Genomic DNA, 16,823 nt, shown 5'->3' with positions numbered 1-16,823 from the left:
TAGTAATTTTAAGGGTAGAAGAGAAGAAAGGGGGATGAGGTACTTAAAAAAACAGAAAACAAAGACTCAAAAGGAAAAATATCAACTTGAAATCTAGTTCTTTGTAAATACTAATAAAATTGGAAATTAAGCAAGAAAAAAGAAAGCAAAAAAATCCACTATTAGGAATAAAATGAAAGTGTAACTACAGATAATGTCAAGTTTAATTTTTTAATTGTTTTTTAACATTTGTTTATTTTTGAGAGACAGAAAGAGAACATGAACTGGGGAGGGGTAGAGAAAGAAGGAAACACAGAACCTGAAGCAAGCTCCAGTCTGAGTTGTCAGCACAGAGTCTGATGTGGGGCTTGAACCCACGAACAGTGAGATCATAACCTGAGCCAAAGTCAAATGCTTAACCAACTGAACCACCCAGGCACCCTGATAATGTCAAGTTTAAACAGAAATAAAAAGACATGAACTACTTTATGCCCATAAACTTGACAACTTTCATGAAACGAAATGATACTTTTAAAACACTTATTAAAAACTTACTAAAATGGACCCAAGAAGAAACAGAGAAGCTGAACTATTCTGTAATCATAAAATAGTTAAAACTAATTGTTATATATCTTCCCATAAAGAATACATCTGGTCCAAAAACTAACAATCTTTCAAAAAACATAGATTCTCAATTTACATAAGCTCTCAGAGAACAGAAAAAGAAGGAACACTCTTAAACACACATTATGATATCCAAACTAGACAGGGATTTCAAAAGAAAATAAAAATATTAATCTACTTTATTTATTAATCTAGATTTAAATGTTAAACAAGTTTTAACAGACTGAATCCAGCAATTCATTAAAAAAAATGCAATGCCATGACCAAGGTGGGTTTTTTCTCAGAACACAAGTTACTGTAATATTAAACATTTGATGAATGTAATCAAGTATATCAATAATTTTAATATCTATGAATTTTGTGTCTGTGGGTACAAAGCAAATAATACAATTCAATATCCACTCATTGAAAAAAATCTTAGCAAAGTAGCCATTGAAGGAAATGTCTTCACAATTACTGGACACCTATGAAACTCTACATTAAACATCATAAAAAATTTAAATGTTGAAAGTTTTCTTTTAAAATTAGGAATATGGCAAAGATAGCATCTTGGCATCAACATAAGGAAGTGAGTACATGATGTATTCAAAGTGGCAAGAGAGTAAAAATAACTGTCAATGTAAACTCCTGAACTCAGCTAAAATTTTATTCAAGACTGAAGGTTAAATAAAGACTTTCAAGGAAACAAAAACTGAGTATTTACCACCAACAGATCTTCTCAAAAGGACCTTCTAAATGATGTATTTCAAGAAGGAATATGATTTCATAGGAAAGGACCGAAAAACAATGGTGAGCAAAGAGACTGATAAAAATGAGGATAAGTCTAAATAAATGTTGACTATGGAAAGCAACAATAACTGGATTTTAGCCAACGTTATACAACTTCCTCGCAGTGGGAAACAATACTAGAAATCAACTTATTTACATCTCAAAAACTATCCTTTCACAGAGAAGATTTGGCCACTAGTAGTTGAATAAGCTTGATGTTTTCTCTTTTACCTCCCCTACTCCACATACTTCAAGATTGTTAGTGGCAGAGTTGAGTAATAGACACGGAGAAAAATGTAGTCCATGCCCAGTCAACAATTGAAGCAGCAAGCTGCAAAGGACTCCTCAACAGAACATATCAGAAAGTGTTAAAGACAGTTAAGGAGTAAAAAAAAAAAATTAGAGAAAGGATAACTGTCAGTACCTAGTTAATGAAGCTCCAAAGAAAAGAGTGCAAAGTAAAAAGGAACTATTTGAAGTATTTGAAAGAAAAATGATCCCAAAGTTCCTAGTATGAAAGAGAGACATAGGATAAAAAGATTCTCCTTCTGTAAAGTTCCCCAAAGACCAACCATCCTGTAGATCACAACCATAAATTGTGGACAGAATACAAAAAACAATTTCATGGTGGTTCTGGAGAATAAACAAAGGTAGGTGAACCATTTAGGGGAGGTGAAGGGATTGGTACAAGTTGCATTTACCATCTTTGCAGCTTTGATCTGACAGTGGGCTGCGGTCATGGCCTGACACTAAAAGGCTAAAGCAACCATGAAAGCATGCTGTCTTTTTAGATTTGTAAAGACAAAAGCTGCGGGGGTAGAAGCTGCCAAAAACTGAAAGGACAATCTCAAAAGGAAGAAAGAGAAGCCTGTCTTCAGCTGGCGCTTGACACACACATACACAGACCACACTCCATATAGCCCAGATACGGAAAAAGTGAACTGACTGAAGATATGAGCTGTTTGTTATCCACAGAAGGTAAGACAAAGTTTCCAGTTTCAATCTAATACTTAATTCTCTGGGTGGGGGGCTGGGGGCGCATGGTGGGTGAGTGGGGAGAAGAGACACTCTTTAGAGGAATATAACAGAATTCAGAGTACCTACAACAGAGGTCAGCAAACTTTTTCTGTAAAGTGCCAAAGAGTATATATTTTAGGCTTATGGACCATATGGTCTCCGTTGCAACTATTCAACACTGTCACCGTACCTGAAGGTGGCCAAAGAGAAGATATGATAAATAGGGATGACTGTGTACTAGTAAACCTTTATTTACAAAAATAGGCAGCCAGTCACCAGGCTATAGTTTGTAAATTAATGTATTAATATATGATGTCTTAATATATTCATATTGCAGAACAATACATGTCTACACAAATAATCATTCACAATAATCATAGTAGCCTTACTAATAATAGCTAACATTCCAGATGTTTACTAAGAGATGAGGTAATAAAAACAATAGATTATCTACCAGTGGAATACTATTTACCATGAGAGAAAAACTAATTACTGACATACATAAAAATGCACAAAGAATGTACAACTATTGAATGCAGAGAAAATTTTGGTTTTTCTAACAGAAAGTGGTAAAGGAGTAGAGTAAAAATATAATATAAATATGAAATACTAACATAAAACAGGCTGACAGAATAAAAAATCCCCATAAAACGAATTTAAATAAATGTAAAAATGTTAAGTTAGCTGACAAAAATACAAAAAAAAAAAAACTACTACATTTGTTTAAACAGAAAAATATAAAACCTAGCTACTGCTTTTCTCTAGTGAACATATCTCTCTATATCCATATCCAGAGTTATAGTTATATCTGGAAAGGTTGAAGATATAGGTTTGGAAAATATTAGCCAGGAGAGAAGTTTTTATGTCAGACAAAAAAGATTTTAAAGTACAAGTCATAAAAAAAATGGATAAGATAAATCAGATCAAACAGATGAAAAACTGTGTGTATACACCTAGTAATATAACTCAACATTGGTTTGTGAGCATAATTTGTTCTGGAAACATGCTTGTAATTCAAAGCACGTGTATATCAAAGTGAATTTCAAGAACCATTGGCTCAGTTATGATCATGTGACTTTCTATATCACGTCATACTTGCATTGCAAGACTTCCTCATTTATCAAGTTAAAATTCATTAGAAATGTTTGCTCATCTTGCAGAACACTCAAAGAACAAGTTACTCACAATTCTAGGTTTTACTATATATATATGTATGTCAGTTGTAATAAAACAAGTGACAGAATTAAAGGTAGAAATAAATAAATCATCAGTTAGAGTTGGGTATTTTAGCGCATGACCATCAGCGACTGACAGAGCTATCAAACCAAAATAAGCAAACAAGTAGATATTCTGAATACTATTAATACGTTTCATCTTAGACCTACTGACAAATGATAAACTTTAAAGAACACATATTCAAGTACACATGGAACAATTACTAAAATTTATCCTGTATTTCATTAAACAGGAAACTTCAGTACATTTTAAAGAACTGGCATCATATACACTATTTCACCTTCTTGCAGTGTGATAAAAATAGGTATAAATAATAAATGTTATCTTTTAAAAATTCTCTGCATGAATAGGAAAAACAAACCCAAAGTGTTTCTGGTGCTAAAGAAATGTTTAAGCTAAAAGGAAATGAATGTACCATATAAGGATTTAGTTCTTTAAATTAAAATTTCAAATTAATTCTTTAAATTAGTTAATTCTTTAAAGTAGGGAAAAAAGTGTATAAGACGGAAAAACAAAGAAACTAATAAAAAATAAAAACACAAGATTAATGAGAAAATTTGATGGATTCGTCCACCTCAAAATTAAAAGACAAAGGGCAGTGTGTGAAAACTTAACACACAAATAACACACTATTAATAAGTAAGCAGTAATTCTCACCTAGATTATAGAAAGAAATCCTGCAATTCGGCAAGAAAAACAGAACACTAGAAAATGGGTGAAAATGTAGATAGGCAATTTACAAAGATAGGGGCTTAAAAAATAAAAGCCCGTGTCAATTAAAAAGAGGAAAAAATGAGTTCTATGAAAAGAAATTAAACAGCTGGATTATGCAGTCTAATCAGCTGCCATGAAACTCATGTGCTCACAGCCTATGTAGGGCTGAAGCCAGAAGGGGAAGATGAAGCTTAGATTAGAATGGAAAACATTTAGAATAAATTCTGGGTAATTTTAAAATTATAATTTTATTGATCTCATAGGAAGGAAGGATTTAAAATTTACAACTTCATCAATGTTGACAATATCATTTATCAATAATGCTACCTTAGTTGCCACAACGATTACTAGCCATCAAGGGCAATTTCATGCCATGTCTTTTTCAGTCCAAATTCCTGCTGGTTCTGGAATTTCAGAGGCCAAATCAGACACTCAGTCTTCTAGAATTCTTTGTAAGTTACCTCATTTCAACGTCAACCTCTTCACTAGATCACATGATAGGTTTTAGAAAGTCCATTGCCTTTGACGTATCAACTCAATGTAAGAGAAATATGAAACTGGAACTTTCCTTGTTACTTTTTTTGTCACCACATGATTTTATCAGAGTAGAAAGTTTTCTATAGGATATACTATGCATATAGTATATCATTCAGTTCACAATGTGCCTCCTCCAAAACCAAAGTCAGAACCTTATGTTTCTTGGAGGTCTTCAATTTTCAACACACTTCCTCTTACTCAAAACATGCAACTCAGGGGGCCTGAGTGGCTCAGTTGGTTAATCATCCGACTTTGGCTCAGGTCATGATCTCACCGTCTGAGTTTGAGCCCCACCTGAGGCTCTGAACTGACAGTATGGAGCCTGTCTGGGATTCTCTCTCCCTCCCCACCTCCCTGACCCTCCCCAACTCGCTCCCACACTCACTCCCTCTCTCAAAATAAATACACTTTAAAAAAATGCAATTCTCATGCAGCCACTTCTGTTTCCTGGGAAACAGCCATGCTTCTGAAGTCTGAGCCAGGGTTCGTGACTTTAGGAAGCTACTAGGCTGACTTGCTTCTTATGGATCTGGCTCAGCCACAAGATGCCAGGTGGCCTAAATGTACCAACAAGAAGTCAGCATATTAAGTCCGAAGAATGAGCTAGTATCGCTGGAGGTCAAGTTGTCTCACAAGCCTTTAAACATTGCCTTTATGCCTCAGCAGATGCCTAATGCCCTTAAACATTCTGCACATGTAAGTTACTATATCTTAAGGGTAAATCTGCATTACTAATTAGAGCAGCATAAACGTAGTGTTGGGAGTCTCTCGTGCTTGTGTATAACTCACATACTTCCTGGCTAATTCAAATACTATGCACCAACTACTGTGGTCTCTAAGATTCTACCACAGACACACAGGTTGAAAAGCTGGTATGAGTCCACACTCTGACAGCGTGATACTTATATACAACCAACTGGAAGTGGGATGGTCATAGGATGCCTGATTCACTCACATATAAGATGTGAAACACAAACTATCTTTATAGGCTGGTTTTTGTGCAATCACTGAGTTAACACTGAATAACATTTAGATTATCTTCATGCTATCTTGGCATATTATATAAGACTTGACTGTATGAATGAAAATTTAGAATCTTTATTCCATCGTTTAGCTGATTCGCTTATTCATTTAACAAATCTTTATTGAGCACTCTTTTAGGTGCTAGAGATACAGTGATAAAAAGGACTGATAGAGACCTCCTTTGGTGTTATGAAGCCTGTCTTCTGAAGAGACTTTTTTAAAATTTTATTTATTTTGAGAGAGAGAGGGAGAGAGAGGGAGGGAGGGAGTGCATGAGTGGAGCCCGGGCAGAGGGAGAAACAGACAGAGAGAGAGGGAGAGAAAGAATCTCGAGCAGGCTCTGTGCTGTCAGTGCAGAGCCGCCATGGGGCTCAATCTCACAAACCCTGAGATCAGGATCTGAGCCAAAATCAAGAGCCAGTCACTTAACCAACTGAGCCACCTAGGCACCCCTAAAGAGCCTTGTTTTATACAAAGGCTGGATGACTGGCTGATACGGTGACTCCATGCGTATCCACTTGAAGGTGTATGTGTGTGGCTTAACCAGGAAAATTATCCAGCATTCTACACTTACAACTATTTCCCTTATATTTTTAAGTTCTTCCCCCTGACACTTATTATATGTTCAGGTGTTTCCAAAGAGCTCCAACTAACAGAACCAAATCCTGTGGGAAAAACAAATCAACTGCATATTTTCAGACTTCCTTTTACTCCCCTCTTCTGCTTTTGGAACAGCTAATCATTTCCACTTTGAAAAATGTCTTCACTGAGCCTCCATGATCTTACTTTCTCTTGGTTCCATTCCTACCAACAGACTTCTTCAGAGTTTTAATTGTTGCTTTTTTCTTATGTGCCTCATCTCCAAATATGGTAATCACCGAATTCTCAGTCTCAGGACTTTTTCATTTCTATCTAACTCCTTTCCTGTTGTGATCATTTAGTATCACATCTTCATTATCACCTGCTTGTTGAGGTTTCCACAGAAATATCTATCCTGGACCTACTTCCAAATCTATTTGGATGTCTATGAGCATCTTAAACTTAAAAAAAGACTAAAACTCCATTCCAGGGCAAGCATTCTGCTTTCTTTTTCTCTCTTTCCATAATCTTCCTGCTATAAATGCACAGCTTGCTGTCTTCAGATCTCTAAATAAATGTCACCTCCAGGAGGCCTTCCCAGATTACCCTATATAAAATAAGATCATCCCCACTCTCTCATTCCTAGTTTTTACTCTTTATCCTTCTTACCTGGGTTTACATTTCTACAAAACACTTATTACCAACTGACATGTTATAAATGTATTTGCTAAAATGTATTTATACGTGTTTTTACCTAGGGACGCCTGGGTGGCTCAGTCGGTTTAGTGTCTGACTCTTGATTTTGGGCTCAGGTCATGATCCCCAGATCATGGGATCAAGCCCCACGTCGGGCTCTGCGCTAAGTGTGGAGCTGTTTGGCATTCTCTCTCTCTCTCTCTCTCTCTCCCTCTGCCCCTCTCCCCTTCTAGTGCTCTCTCTCTTCCTCTCTCTCTCTCCAAAATAAGAAATAATTTTAAACTTTTTGCCTGTTTTTTGCACCAAAAATGTAAGCTCCATGAGAGGTGAGGTCTTCCTCATTTCCTGTTCTGTTATTAGTGTACAGAAATGTGCTTGAAAAAGAGTTGGAATTCAATATTTATCAAATTAGTAACTGAATTTGTAAATAAATTCTTCAAAGGCACTATTTATCTGGTTACTACACTTTGCACTAATTTGGAATTGAAATGATGATTTTCAATAGTTGTATCAGAAAACTATTTTAGAGTCCCAGAAGTCCATTCTCTTAGCTCTAAGACTTGGAAAGATAACATAGTCCAAATTCTTGTTCTATACAGTGTATCTTAAAGAGAAAAAAGTTTTGACAAAGTCTACGTGACGAATAAGAGGTGGAACCATTGTTAAACACTGGGTCCACGCCCCTCCAGTCAGTGTTCTCCAATCAAACCCTGACTCAGAGGTATTGCTTTTCCTTGGCTACCACAGCAATCCAATTCTTTTTGGTGTTATTTTAAAAATAATTTTAATAGATATTACACAGAGGTAGAAGCAAGGAAAAAACTGATTTTATAAATAAAAGCGTCACACATATAAAGCTTGAATATATAAAAAGGAAAACATTTCTGAATACCTAAATCTAAAACTCAATTTAACTTGAAAAATGCCCAGCTTAAAACAAAGCAACATCCTAGGACACTGAGAAACATAGATTTAAAATCCTATAACAAACACTTATATTTTCAGAGATGGAAAAAAATCCATGCAGGTAGGTTAGTGAGAAATAACATATAAATAGAGCAAAAAGCTTAGAAAAATAAAAAAAAGCAATCAAGATATTTCTTAATCCTGATGACACAGGCACAGTAGCAAAAGAAATGAATTGAGTCCAAACACAGGATATGATCTATGCTTTTAACCCATAAAGAAGTTTGAGTTCCCCAAGAGGCAATAAAACATAGCAGTTAAAATGTACTCCATTGCTTGGATTTGCACCTAACACTCTTTCTTGATAGGTATAAGAACTTAATTGTTAATACTTAACTTCTACGGGCCTTAAATTGTTGATCTGTAAAATAGAATTGAAAAATAACTATACTTTTTATGGGAATCAAATTAGATCATAAATATAAATGATTTATGTACTATGTGGCAGATATTTTATAGTTGGAAATATTGTACAATGATATTGGGAAAATTTAACCAACTACAATATAAAATAAATTCTAAAAGCTTTTAAAGATAATGTTTGTGAAAATAATGTAAAATTTACCAAAATCATGCTTGTGGTTGATCATTTGCAGTGTCTAACACTTGGGGTACTTTATAAAACATGAAAGTCTTCCATTTATCAGCTCTAGCAATTCTCTCTACCACATGAATTGAAACTTCCTCCCAAGTATTTCTACAATGGTAACCATGAACAGCCTAGTTTGTTTTCCAAAACAATGCCAATTTCAGCAGATGAAAATGTACCTGCCTGAAAACATTCATTTTGCCATGAAGATTTAAGAAAGACTGTAACCCACTTTTTTGATTGTCTAAAGGTCCTGAATGAGCGTAGAGTGAACAAGAAGGTTGGTAGATGACATCAGGGAGGTATCAAGGACAGACTGTACAAAGCCAAGCTCCTACTGTTGCAGTGATCACACCTGACGCTAAGTTCCAAGGAGTCATAGCTGTGCTACATGTAAACCCTTGGGAACAAGTCACAATTACACACCTACACCAGCCATTCCCTTTTGAGCTCCATCACTGCCAGATGGATATTATGGTCGATATATCTTTTGACAAGTCACATTTTTTTAATGTTTATTTATTTTTGAGAGAGAGAAATAAACTGGACGTGACAGGGGGAGAGGCAGAGAGAGAGGGAGACACAGAATCTGAAGCTGGCGCCAGGCTCTGAGCTATCAGCACAGAGAGTGACATGGGGCTCGAACTCACGGACTGTGAGATCATGACCGGAGCCGACGTCAGATGCTTAATCGACTGAGCCACCCAGCCGCCCATTGACAAGTCACATTTAATGCGGCTCCAACTCCTTCATACACCCACTTCTTTTAATCTTAAGTCAAGTATTCACTGAGTGCCTACCACGTGCCAGCCACTGGACTAGATGCTGTAGAAACATTCTCTGTTCTCATGGAGTTCACACACTAGTGTGGGGAATGGATGAGAAGAAAACAATAAGTGAACAACTCCTTTAATAAGAACTACAAAGAAGAGAGAGCATAAAATATGTCATAATGCCATATATTTGTTCACTTATAATGGATTTTAATTATGCTGCCAGTAATCCAAACAGCATTATCTTCAACAAGCGAAAAATCCTTTGAGGCAATCACCGAAACTTAGGTAGAATGAAATACAGCTACCAATTCGCTCTAAGCACGACTATTGGTTTATTCCAATAGTGCGTGTGTGTGTGTGTGTGTGTGTGTGTGTGTGTGTGTGTGTGTGTGTTGGGAAGAGGTGGGAAGGGATGAGAAGCTAAGGGATGGGCAGCAGAAAAAAAGGAGAAAAGAAAGAAGGGAAAGTAAAAAGAGCTAAAATTCTTACATCAATTAATGTCATTTTGCTCAATCTTTCAGACTTCCAATTTTCTACACTGGTACAACTGGCCTATCTGAGTAATTAGTGGCCATGTGAATACTAATACATAGACAAGACTTAAGTTTCCCATCATATATTTACCCCTTCCCTCTAGTTTAACTATTTAAAAATGTACTCTCTAGTGTTTGTTCTAGAACATATTTTTAAGATTTTATTTTTAGGGTTAAAAGATACAACTCTTCCTCCACAATTACATGTTCATATATCCTTTTGCTTACATTTTCTCCCAGTTACCTACCACGCATGAAAGTAAAAGATTTAAAAGAGAAGCAGTGAAATGGCCCAATATAAATACTTCCCTGACTCAGGGACCATTTTTGAAGTTGAAATTCTTGGGTCATTCCTTCCTGACTTAGATTAAATGCCCACATCTTATTTCTACCACTTCCAAAGTGCCAGGGGGAAAAAAATAAAGTAATCTTCTCTTAGAAAATCCTTCTTTCCAAGATTAGGGTGCTCTCAAAAGAGCTGCATGTGCTAAAATAAAGTCATCTTCCCCACCTCCGATCAATACTTCTCAATTATGAATGTGAACATACACTTGAAAATTCGCACCTGGACACAACCCTTACCTGCATCTCTTGACAAAAGGAAGCCAATGGCCCAAAGAGAATCTGACATTGCTCATCAGCAGTGTAGGTCATCCCTGGCAACTTGGAAGGAACCATCACGGAATTGACACTCTGGGGATTTGTCTGTAGCAAGCAGCTACTGGCCTTTGACCTGGCAATATGCAGATATGTGTAAAATTTTGAATTTAATGTAAAAACCTTGTTATAATTAGCACAGCAACAGGAAACATTTTTAGAATGTTAAAAATATGTTCTTTTATTTATAAGTTCTTCTACTGAATACTCATAGAAATCACTCCATATGTGAGAATCGTTTATGTACAACTATGTAAGATAATCCTAATAATAATAATAATAATAATAATAATAATAATATTGAACATGATGATTTTTTGGTTTATTAAGGTCTTTCATATGGATTGACTCAGCTAATCTACATAACACTGTGAGGTGGTTATGACTTTGCATATTTATAAGATTAAGAAGCTCAGACTCAGAGAGTAACCTGACCAAAAGTAATGCGTGAAGGTAAGAAATGAATTATGTTCGAGGACTTAAAGAATATACGGAAGGCATTGTCAAGTGAGTATTTGTACATATTTTTGTACTTGACATTGTAATACAACTTCCATTTATGAGATGACATTTAATTTTACCATGGTTCTGATTCTTGTGAAGGCAGCCATACAAAATCATACATGTTCCTTGGGAACATCGAAGGGTGACTGTTGCAGAGAGGTGATATGTTCCAATATCACATGTTCTATGTACCGGTCTCTACACTATCATGACTGAACATACTGCATACATTTCACACCAGAGTTATGGTAATGTAATAAACAGTATATTTTAGCAGATTTTAATATTCATTTAACAGAAAAAATAGGCTTGCCAATTTAAACAGTATGGAAAAATTAATAAAATTTATCTGTATCGTGAATTTAACTAGCTCAATGTTCCTATATTTCTTAGTGAGACTTTTGGATACTTTAAGCATCTCTCACTCACTAACTGCTTTGTGTATCTCATACTGTTTCTGCTTGTTCATTTATTTACCAAAGAGATAAGAACAAGGGATTTAAAATGAAAATTTGAACAATACTAATATTTTTCACTTCTTTTTCCAACCAGACATAAACTGTTCCCTCTGTTGAAGGTGGGGAAGAAGAGAATGAGAACTATTATAATGGTGAAAATGATGTATTAACAAAAAAAATCCACAGCTTAGAAGTATCATAATGGAAGAGTGGAGCTTTTGTTAAAGAGGTTCTTTGTGATAACAGATGTGCTGAGTGATGAACAATGAGAATATTTTCCACTGGGAAATTTCAAAGAGGTAAGGAAACACTGTGATAGATAATTTTCCAACCTTACAAATCATCTTGCTTGTTCTTTTATTAGAAAATGTGGACACTAAGAAGCAGATGGGTTAAATAATATGTTCCAATTCACACTCTCCGAGTCAGTGGAAGGGCCAGCATTAGAACTGAGTGCCTTGATCCCTAATCGAGTGTCCTTTCCACTCTACTGTGCCACCTTCCCTGGTTGGTAGAGGAAGCAGGCAATGTAAACATTGACAATGCAACAATAGTAAATGACCTCAGTACCTTAGAAATCTTTCCAAATCTTCCTTGCTACATCGGGACCATGAAACATCACCAAGATTTTGTCCTTTAATCCATTCACCAGACATGATATGAAGACCATCAGCACATGATGGGTGGTCATTGTCATGATTAATGCCCATGCTGATTCAGAATATAATTAAAATAAAAAATTACATTAGGTAAGTATATCTTAACGATTTATAAAGGCAATTCAATAACAGATAAATACTGAAACTAATGGGAGATAAATTAGTTTTAAAAATCAAAATAAAATTAGATATCAAATTGATTTTTTTTGAAATTTTGTTATCTAGATTAAAGATAAATATTTTTACTGAGGGAAACATATTTCCCAGTGAATCTAGCAAATAACATGTTTAGTCACCTATTTTCAAAATGGTCTATAGATAAAATTTTCAGAGTTGTATGTATGAAACATATAGGAATAGAAAGTTTCTATACAACCACATTAAATTCTTGTTCTTGCCTGGAGATCCTTTACTCATCGCTTTTAACAAATCTGAAACCACATTTAAACTATTATTTTCCCCATCTGCTTCATTAGACTTTCTTCTTCCATTCATCATTAAACACAAACTATCCCTGGGAAACCTTCACATTTCTGGCCATCTTTACTTCTTCTAGTGAATCTTGAATCTATTGCTTCAAGCTGAAACTCTTTAAAAAGCTGACTTACCTCCAAATGGGTGTACTAGAAGAATATTAAATTCAATATGTCTAGAAACTGCCCTCATTATTTTCTCTCTCAAGCCTTGATTTATTCCTGTACTGTCTCTTTTATGCATTCACTAGCCACCCAGTCTGCCAAATCAAGAATCTTCAGGTCTTTTATCCTTTCTCTCAGATCACCAACCAAGCTATTTGGTTTTATTAAGTGTCAGAGGGCAAGTTCTGCCAGTGCTACTTCCTAAATATTTGTCTCAACTGTCACTTCCTTTCAGTTCCTTTGTTACTATTACAAAGGATTATTAAGTATTTAGTCTCAATAATTATTATGTCATTATTGCGCTCTGCGCCTCTAATCTTTACCAACATTCTCCCTGTTTCTCCTCCTGCTGTGCCCCAGGGAAGTCTATTTAAAACACAATCTGCCTCCCTGTTACCTATATGGCACTTTGAGCTCTTCAACATCGTACAAAGTCTCTTTATTTTCTTCCAGGTCCTTTATGGCATTTTCTTTTCAGCGAATGATTTCTAGTTTCCCCCAACAGTATGCGGTTTCTTATTCTTTCACAATTAATTGTTACTTAGAATTTTTTTGTGTGCCATGCACCATACAAAGGGTTTATAAGCCTGAATTAAACGGTTCAATGATGTAGGTACTAGTATAATCCAAGTCTGCTGATGAGAATGAACTTTGCCAAGGTTATACAGTGAGAAGGTGGAAAGTGGGGCTGTCATGGGGCGCCTGGGTGGCCCAGTCGGTTAAGCGTCCGACTTCAGCCAGGTCACGATCTCGCGGTTCGTGAGTTCGAGCCCCGCGTCAGGCTCTGGGCTGAAGGCTCGGAGCCTGGAGCCTGTTTCCGATTCTGTGTCTCCCTCTCTCTCTGCCCCTCCCCTGTTCATGCTCTGTCTCTCTCTGTCCCAAAAATAAATAAACGTTGAAAAAAAATATATTAAAAAAAAAGAAAGTGGGGCTGTCTGAACTGAGCAGGCTGGCTCAGGAATCATGTGACTGACCATTACCTATTTGGCATCTGTGAATTCCATTCCCTCTCCTGCCCTGCCCAAAGTGCCTATCCTTCAATGTCTTCGCCTGGATAAATTCTACTTAATCTTCGAGATTACTGTCGATGACCTTCATGAGGTTTTCTTTCACTACATCTCACCTATGTGTACTCTCTATCCTACCGCAGGATTCTGTGAACCACATTGTTATCGCACTGGCAACAACGCATTATGCATTTTTACTTCTGGCTAATGCTGCAACTTCTTGAGGGTAGGAACTGGCTCATCTCTCTGAACTGCTGGCATACTGGAATCATATTCTATAAACCATACATAAACACTGAATCAAGTCACCATGGAGAATCGCTTCTGTTTCAGGAAAACCTTCATATAATCTCTACCGAATTCTCATAGTGAAGGTTAATACTGAAAAAATTGGAAGAGGAGAAATGTGTTTTTCTCCAGGCTGAGTATGAAATGATGGCAGGATAGTCAAGTGTTCCCTTTAAAATCTAGATGATAAAATAGTCTTTCATAATAAAAATAGCGAATAACAAGAATATCTACACTATATTTAAAATGCTATAAAAAGAATTGTTATAGAGGCTGCTAAGGGAAATCACAACTAGACTACCTATGTTTTCTCAAATCAAAATAAAAAATATCAAGGCCAACTACTTTTTCACTGAGATAAATTAAAACTTTGAATTAAAATTGTTATATTTAACATGTTTTTGGAAGGAGAAAATGATATGGACGGAATAAGTAATTTATGAGTTAAGAATAATGAGTTAAGAATTCACTCCATTTACTAACTTAGAAGACTAATAAAACCGAAAATACATTATTGAATATCATTTTCCATACTTCAGTGTCAGAAAAATTCAGCTCCATGTTGAACCATATTTTTCTTTCCTATTCTAATTAATGTCTTTAAATAGGTTCTGTATCAACACATATTAATAGGATGATGGACAGAGAATAGGAAGATAAATGTTTTTCATACTTTGACGATAAGGAGGAAAAGTAAGAGATGATGTGGAGTCATTATGGACCAGTTTAATTGCTGGGAGGTAGGGTGAAAGATGTTGAAGTTGAAAGAGATTTGAGTTCTGTGTCTCCCTCCCCCTAATTCATGGGACTAGATACAAGTAAGTAATAATATTAAGAAATAAATGCTTTCTTTTAAAAAAAAATTTTTTTAACGTTTATTTATTTTTGAGACAGAGAGAGACAGAGCATGAACGGGGGAGGGTCAGAGAGAGGGAGACACAGAATCCAAAACAGGCTCCAGGCTCTGAACTGTCAGCGCAGAGACCGACATGGGGCTCGAACTCATGGACTGTGAGATCATGACCTGATCCGAAGTCGGCCGCTTAACCGACTGAGCCATCCAGGCGCCCCGTTTTCTTAACTGATTGCTAGGAAAATCTTATGAGGATGATGTAAAATGCCTGACCCAATGTCTAGAATATAGTAGCAACCCATAATTATTCTTTTTATTGGGGCAATACATCTGAGATATTTTATTCTTCTAACTTGTCAAATAGCACAAAGAGATAAAAACATCATTATATGTAATTTGTTGTCTTTGTGAACTTTGGTGAAAGTTGTGGACTTTAAGGAAAACCAAGTAAAGAATAATGGCAAGAATTTACTTTGCTTGGATGTTAACTAATTAAAATAAGAAACTGCAAATAAAGCAGAATCTCACAAATTGCTTAAAACCCCTTAATGCGTTTCTAACAGTACAGTCCTGAGGCAGCCCTTGCCAGGACCACTGTCTCACCTCCACCAGGGAGGGATTCTGGCCACAGCACACGTTGCCGGGTGACCCTGTTTTATCAACAGCCACTTGCCGCATGGAACACACTCAACTCTTCCATCTGTGGTGGTACCGTCTTTCAAAGCATACACAAATGCTATTATTCCTGAAAGGCAACTGGTCTTTTTCAGAAACAATAAAACTTCTTAAATAATGTGTCCATTTGAGAGAAGAGGTTTTGCTTCCAAGAGTTAGCAATTTGGACATTTTCCCAAAGTGGTGTAATGTGATTTTCCAAATTGGGAAGATTACAACCTCTCATCCAGATGATCCTTTTGGGATCTTGATTCTCATGTAAGACATTAGCTACAGCCATGGAGAGATCTAGTGATTCAACCATTGTTTACCATTAGTTAAATTTTCCTAAAGCTGTTTAACTTGTAACAGAAAAGATTATCATTAAAGAAAAAAATTGGGACAGGGCCTTTTTTTTTTTTTAACCACATATCTGGAACTATCAGGAAACACTGCCTAGTTCGAATTCTACAGATTTGAAAGAAAACAAATAATTGTGAACCTTTATCTGTACCAGTCACTGTAATAATCATTTCCAATGATGATATCACTTAATCCTCACAATATCTCCATTATGTGTCTATTATTATGACTATTCTGTAGATGCAGAAGGTGCTGAGGTTAATTGGGGAGATGGGACTCAGACCCAGGCAATCTGATGGTCAGAAAGATCTCCAAACAACCAACTATAGTGCATCTCTTTCTGAATCAAAACTCTACATTAATGCATATAATCTTTTTTGTTTTATGAATAATTTTAAATGACTCCTGTTAGCAGAAATGCAACTCTACGTATACAGTTCTAAAACCAAGTCGTGTGCATTATATGGAGAACATTCTTGAAGTAAGACATTAGCAACACCTCTCCTCATACTTCTGCAACTGAGCTACATTTTAATAATCTCAGTTTAAATTCATTTTGACAAAGAGCCTAGGGCAAATAAACTCTCTACTAACATTGTACATGGTTGTCAAGTCAACTGAAAAAATATTTTTATCTTATAAAACTTCTCAACTTGTTTAAAAGTCACTGCCAGGAAGTTTTGTGATATCCTGCGGAAAGCTGGA

The 16,823-nt window shown here is 35.9% G+C and overlaps 1 protein-coding gene across 1 annotated transcript in view; it reads right to left on the bottom strand.

The window, feature by feature from the left end:
• ADAMTS19 (ADAM metallopeptidase with thrombospondin type 1 motif 19) overlaps positions 1-16,823 on the bottom strand; it is a 241,183-nt gene that overhangs the window by 94,331 nt on the left and 130,029 nt on the right. Inside the window, exons 10-11 of the mRNA XM_040444385.1 lie at positions 12,227-12,367; positions 10,620-10,770 (exon numbers count right to left, since the gene is read on the bottom strand). Of these exons, the coding sequence (XP_040300319.1) occupies positions 10,620-10,770; positions 12,227-12,367 (292 nt within the window). The remainder of the gene's footprint in view (positions 1-10,619; positions 10,771-12,226; positions 12,368-16,823) is intronic.

The sequence above is a fragment of the Herpailurus yagouaroundi genome, unplaced genomic scaffold (assembly GCF_014898765.1).
Source record: "Herpailurus yagouaroundi ecotype Mexico unplaced genomic scaffold, PumYag 192, whole genome shotgun sequence".
NCBI lineage: Eukaryota > Metazoa > Chordata > Mammalia > Carnivora > Felidae > Herpailurus > Herpailurus yagouaroundi.
This window is presented reverse-complemented; position numbering and strand designations above follow the sequence as displayed.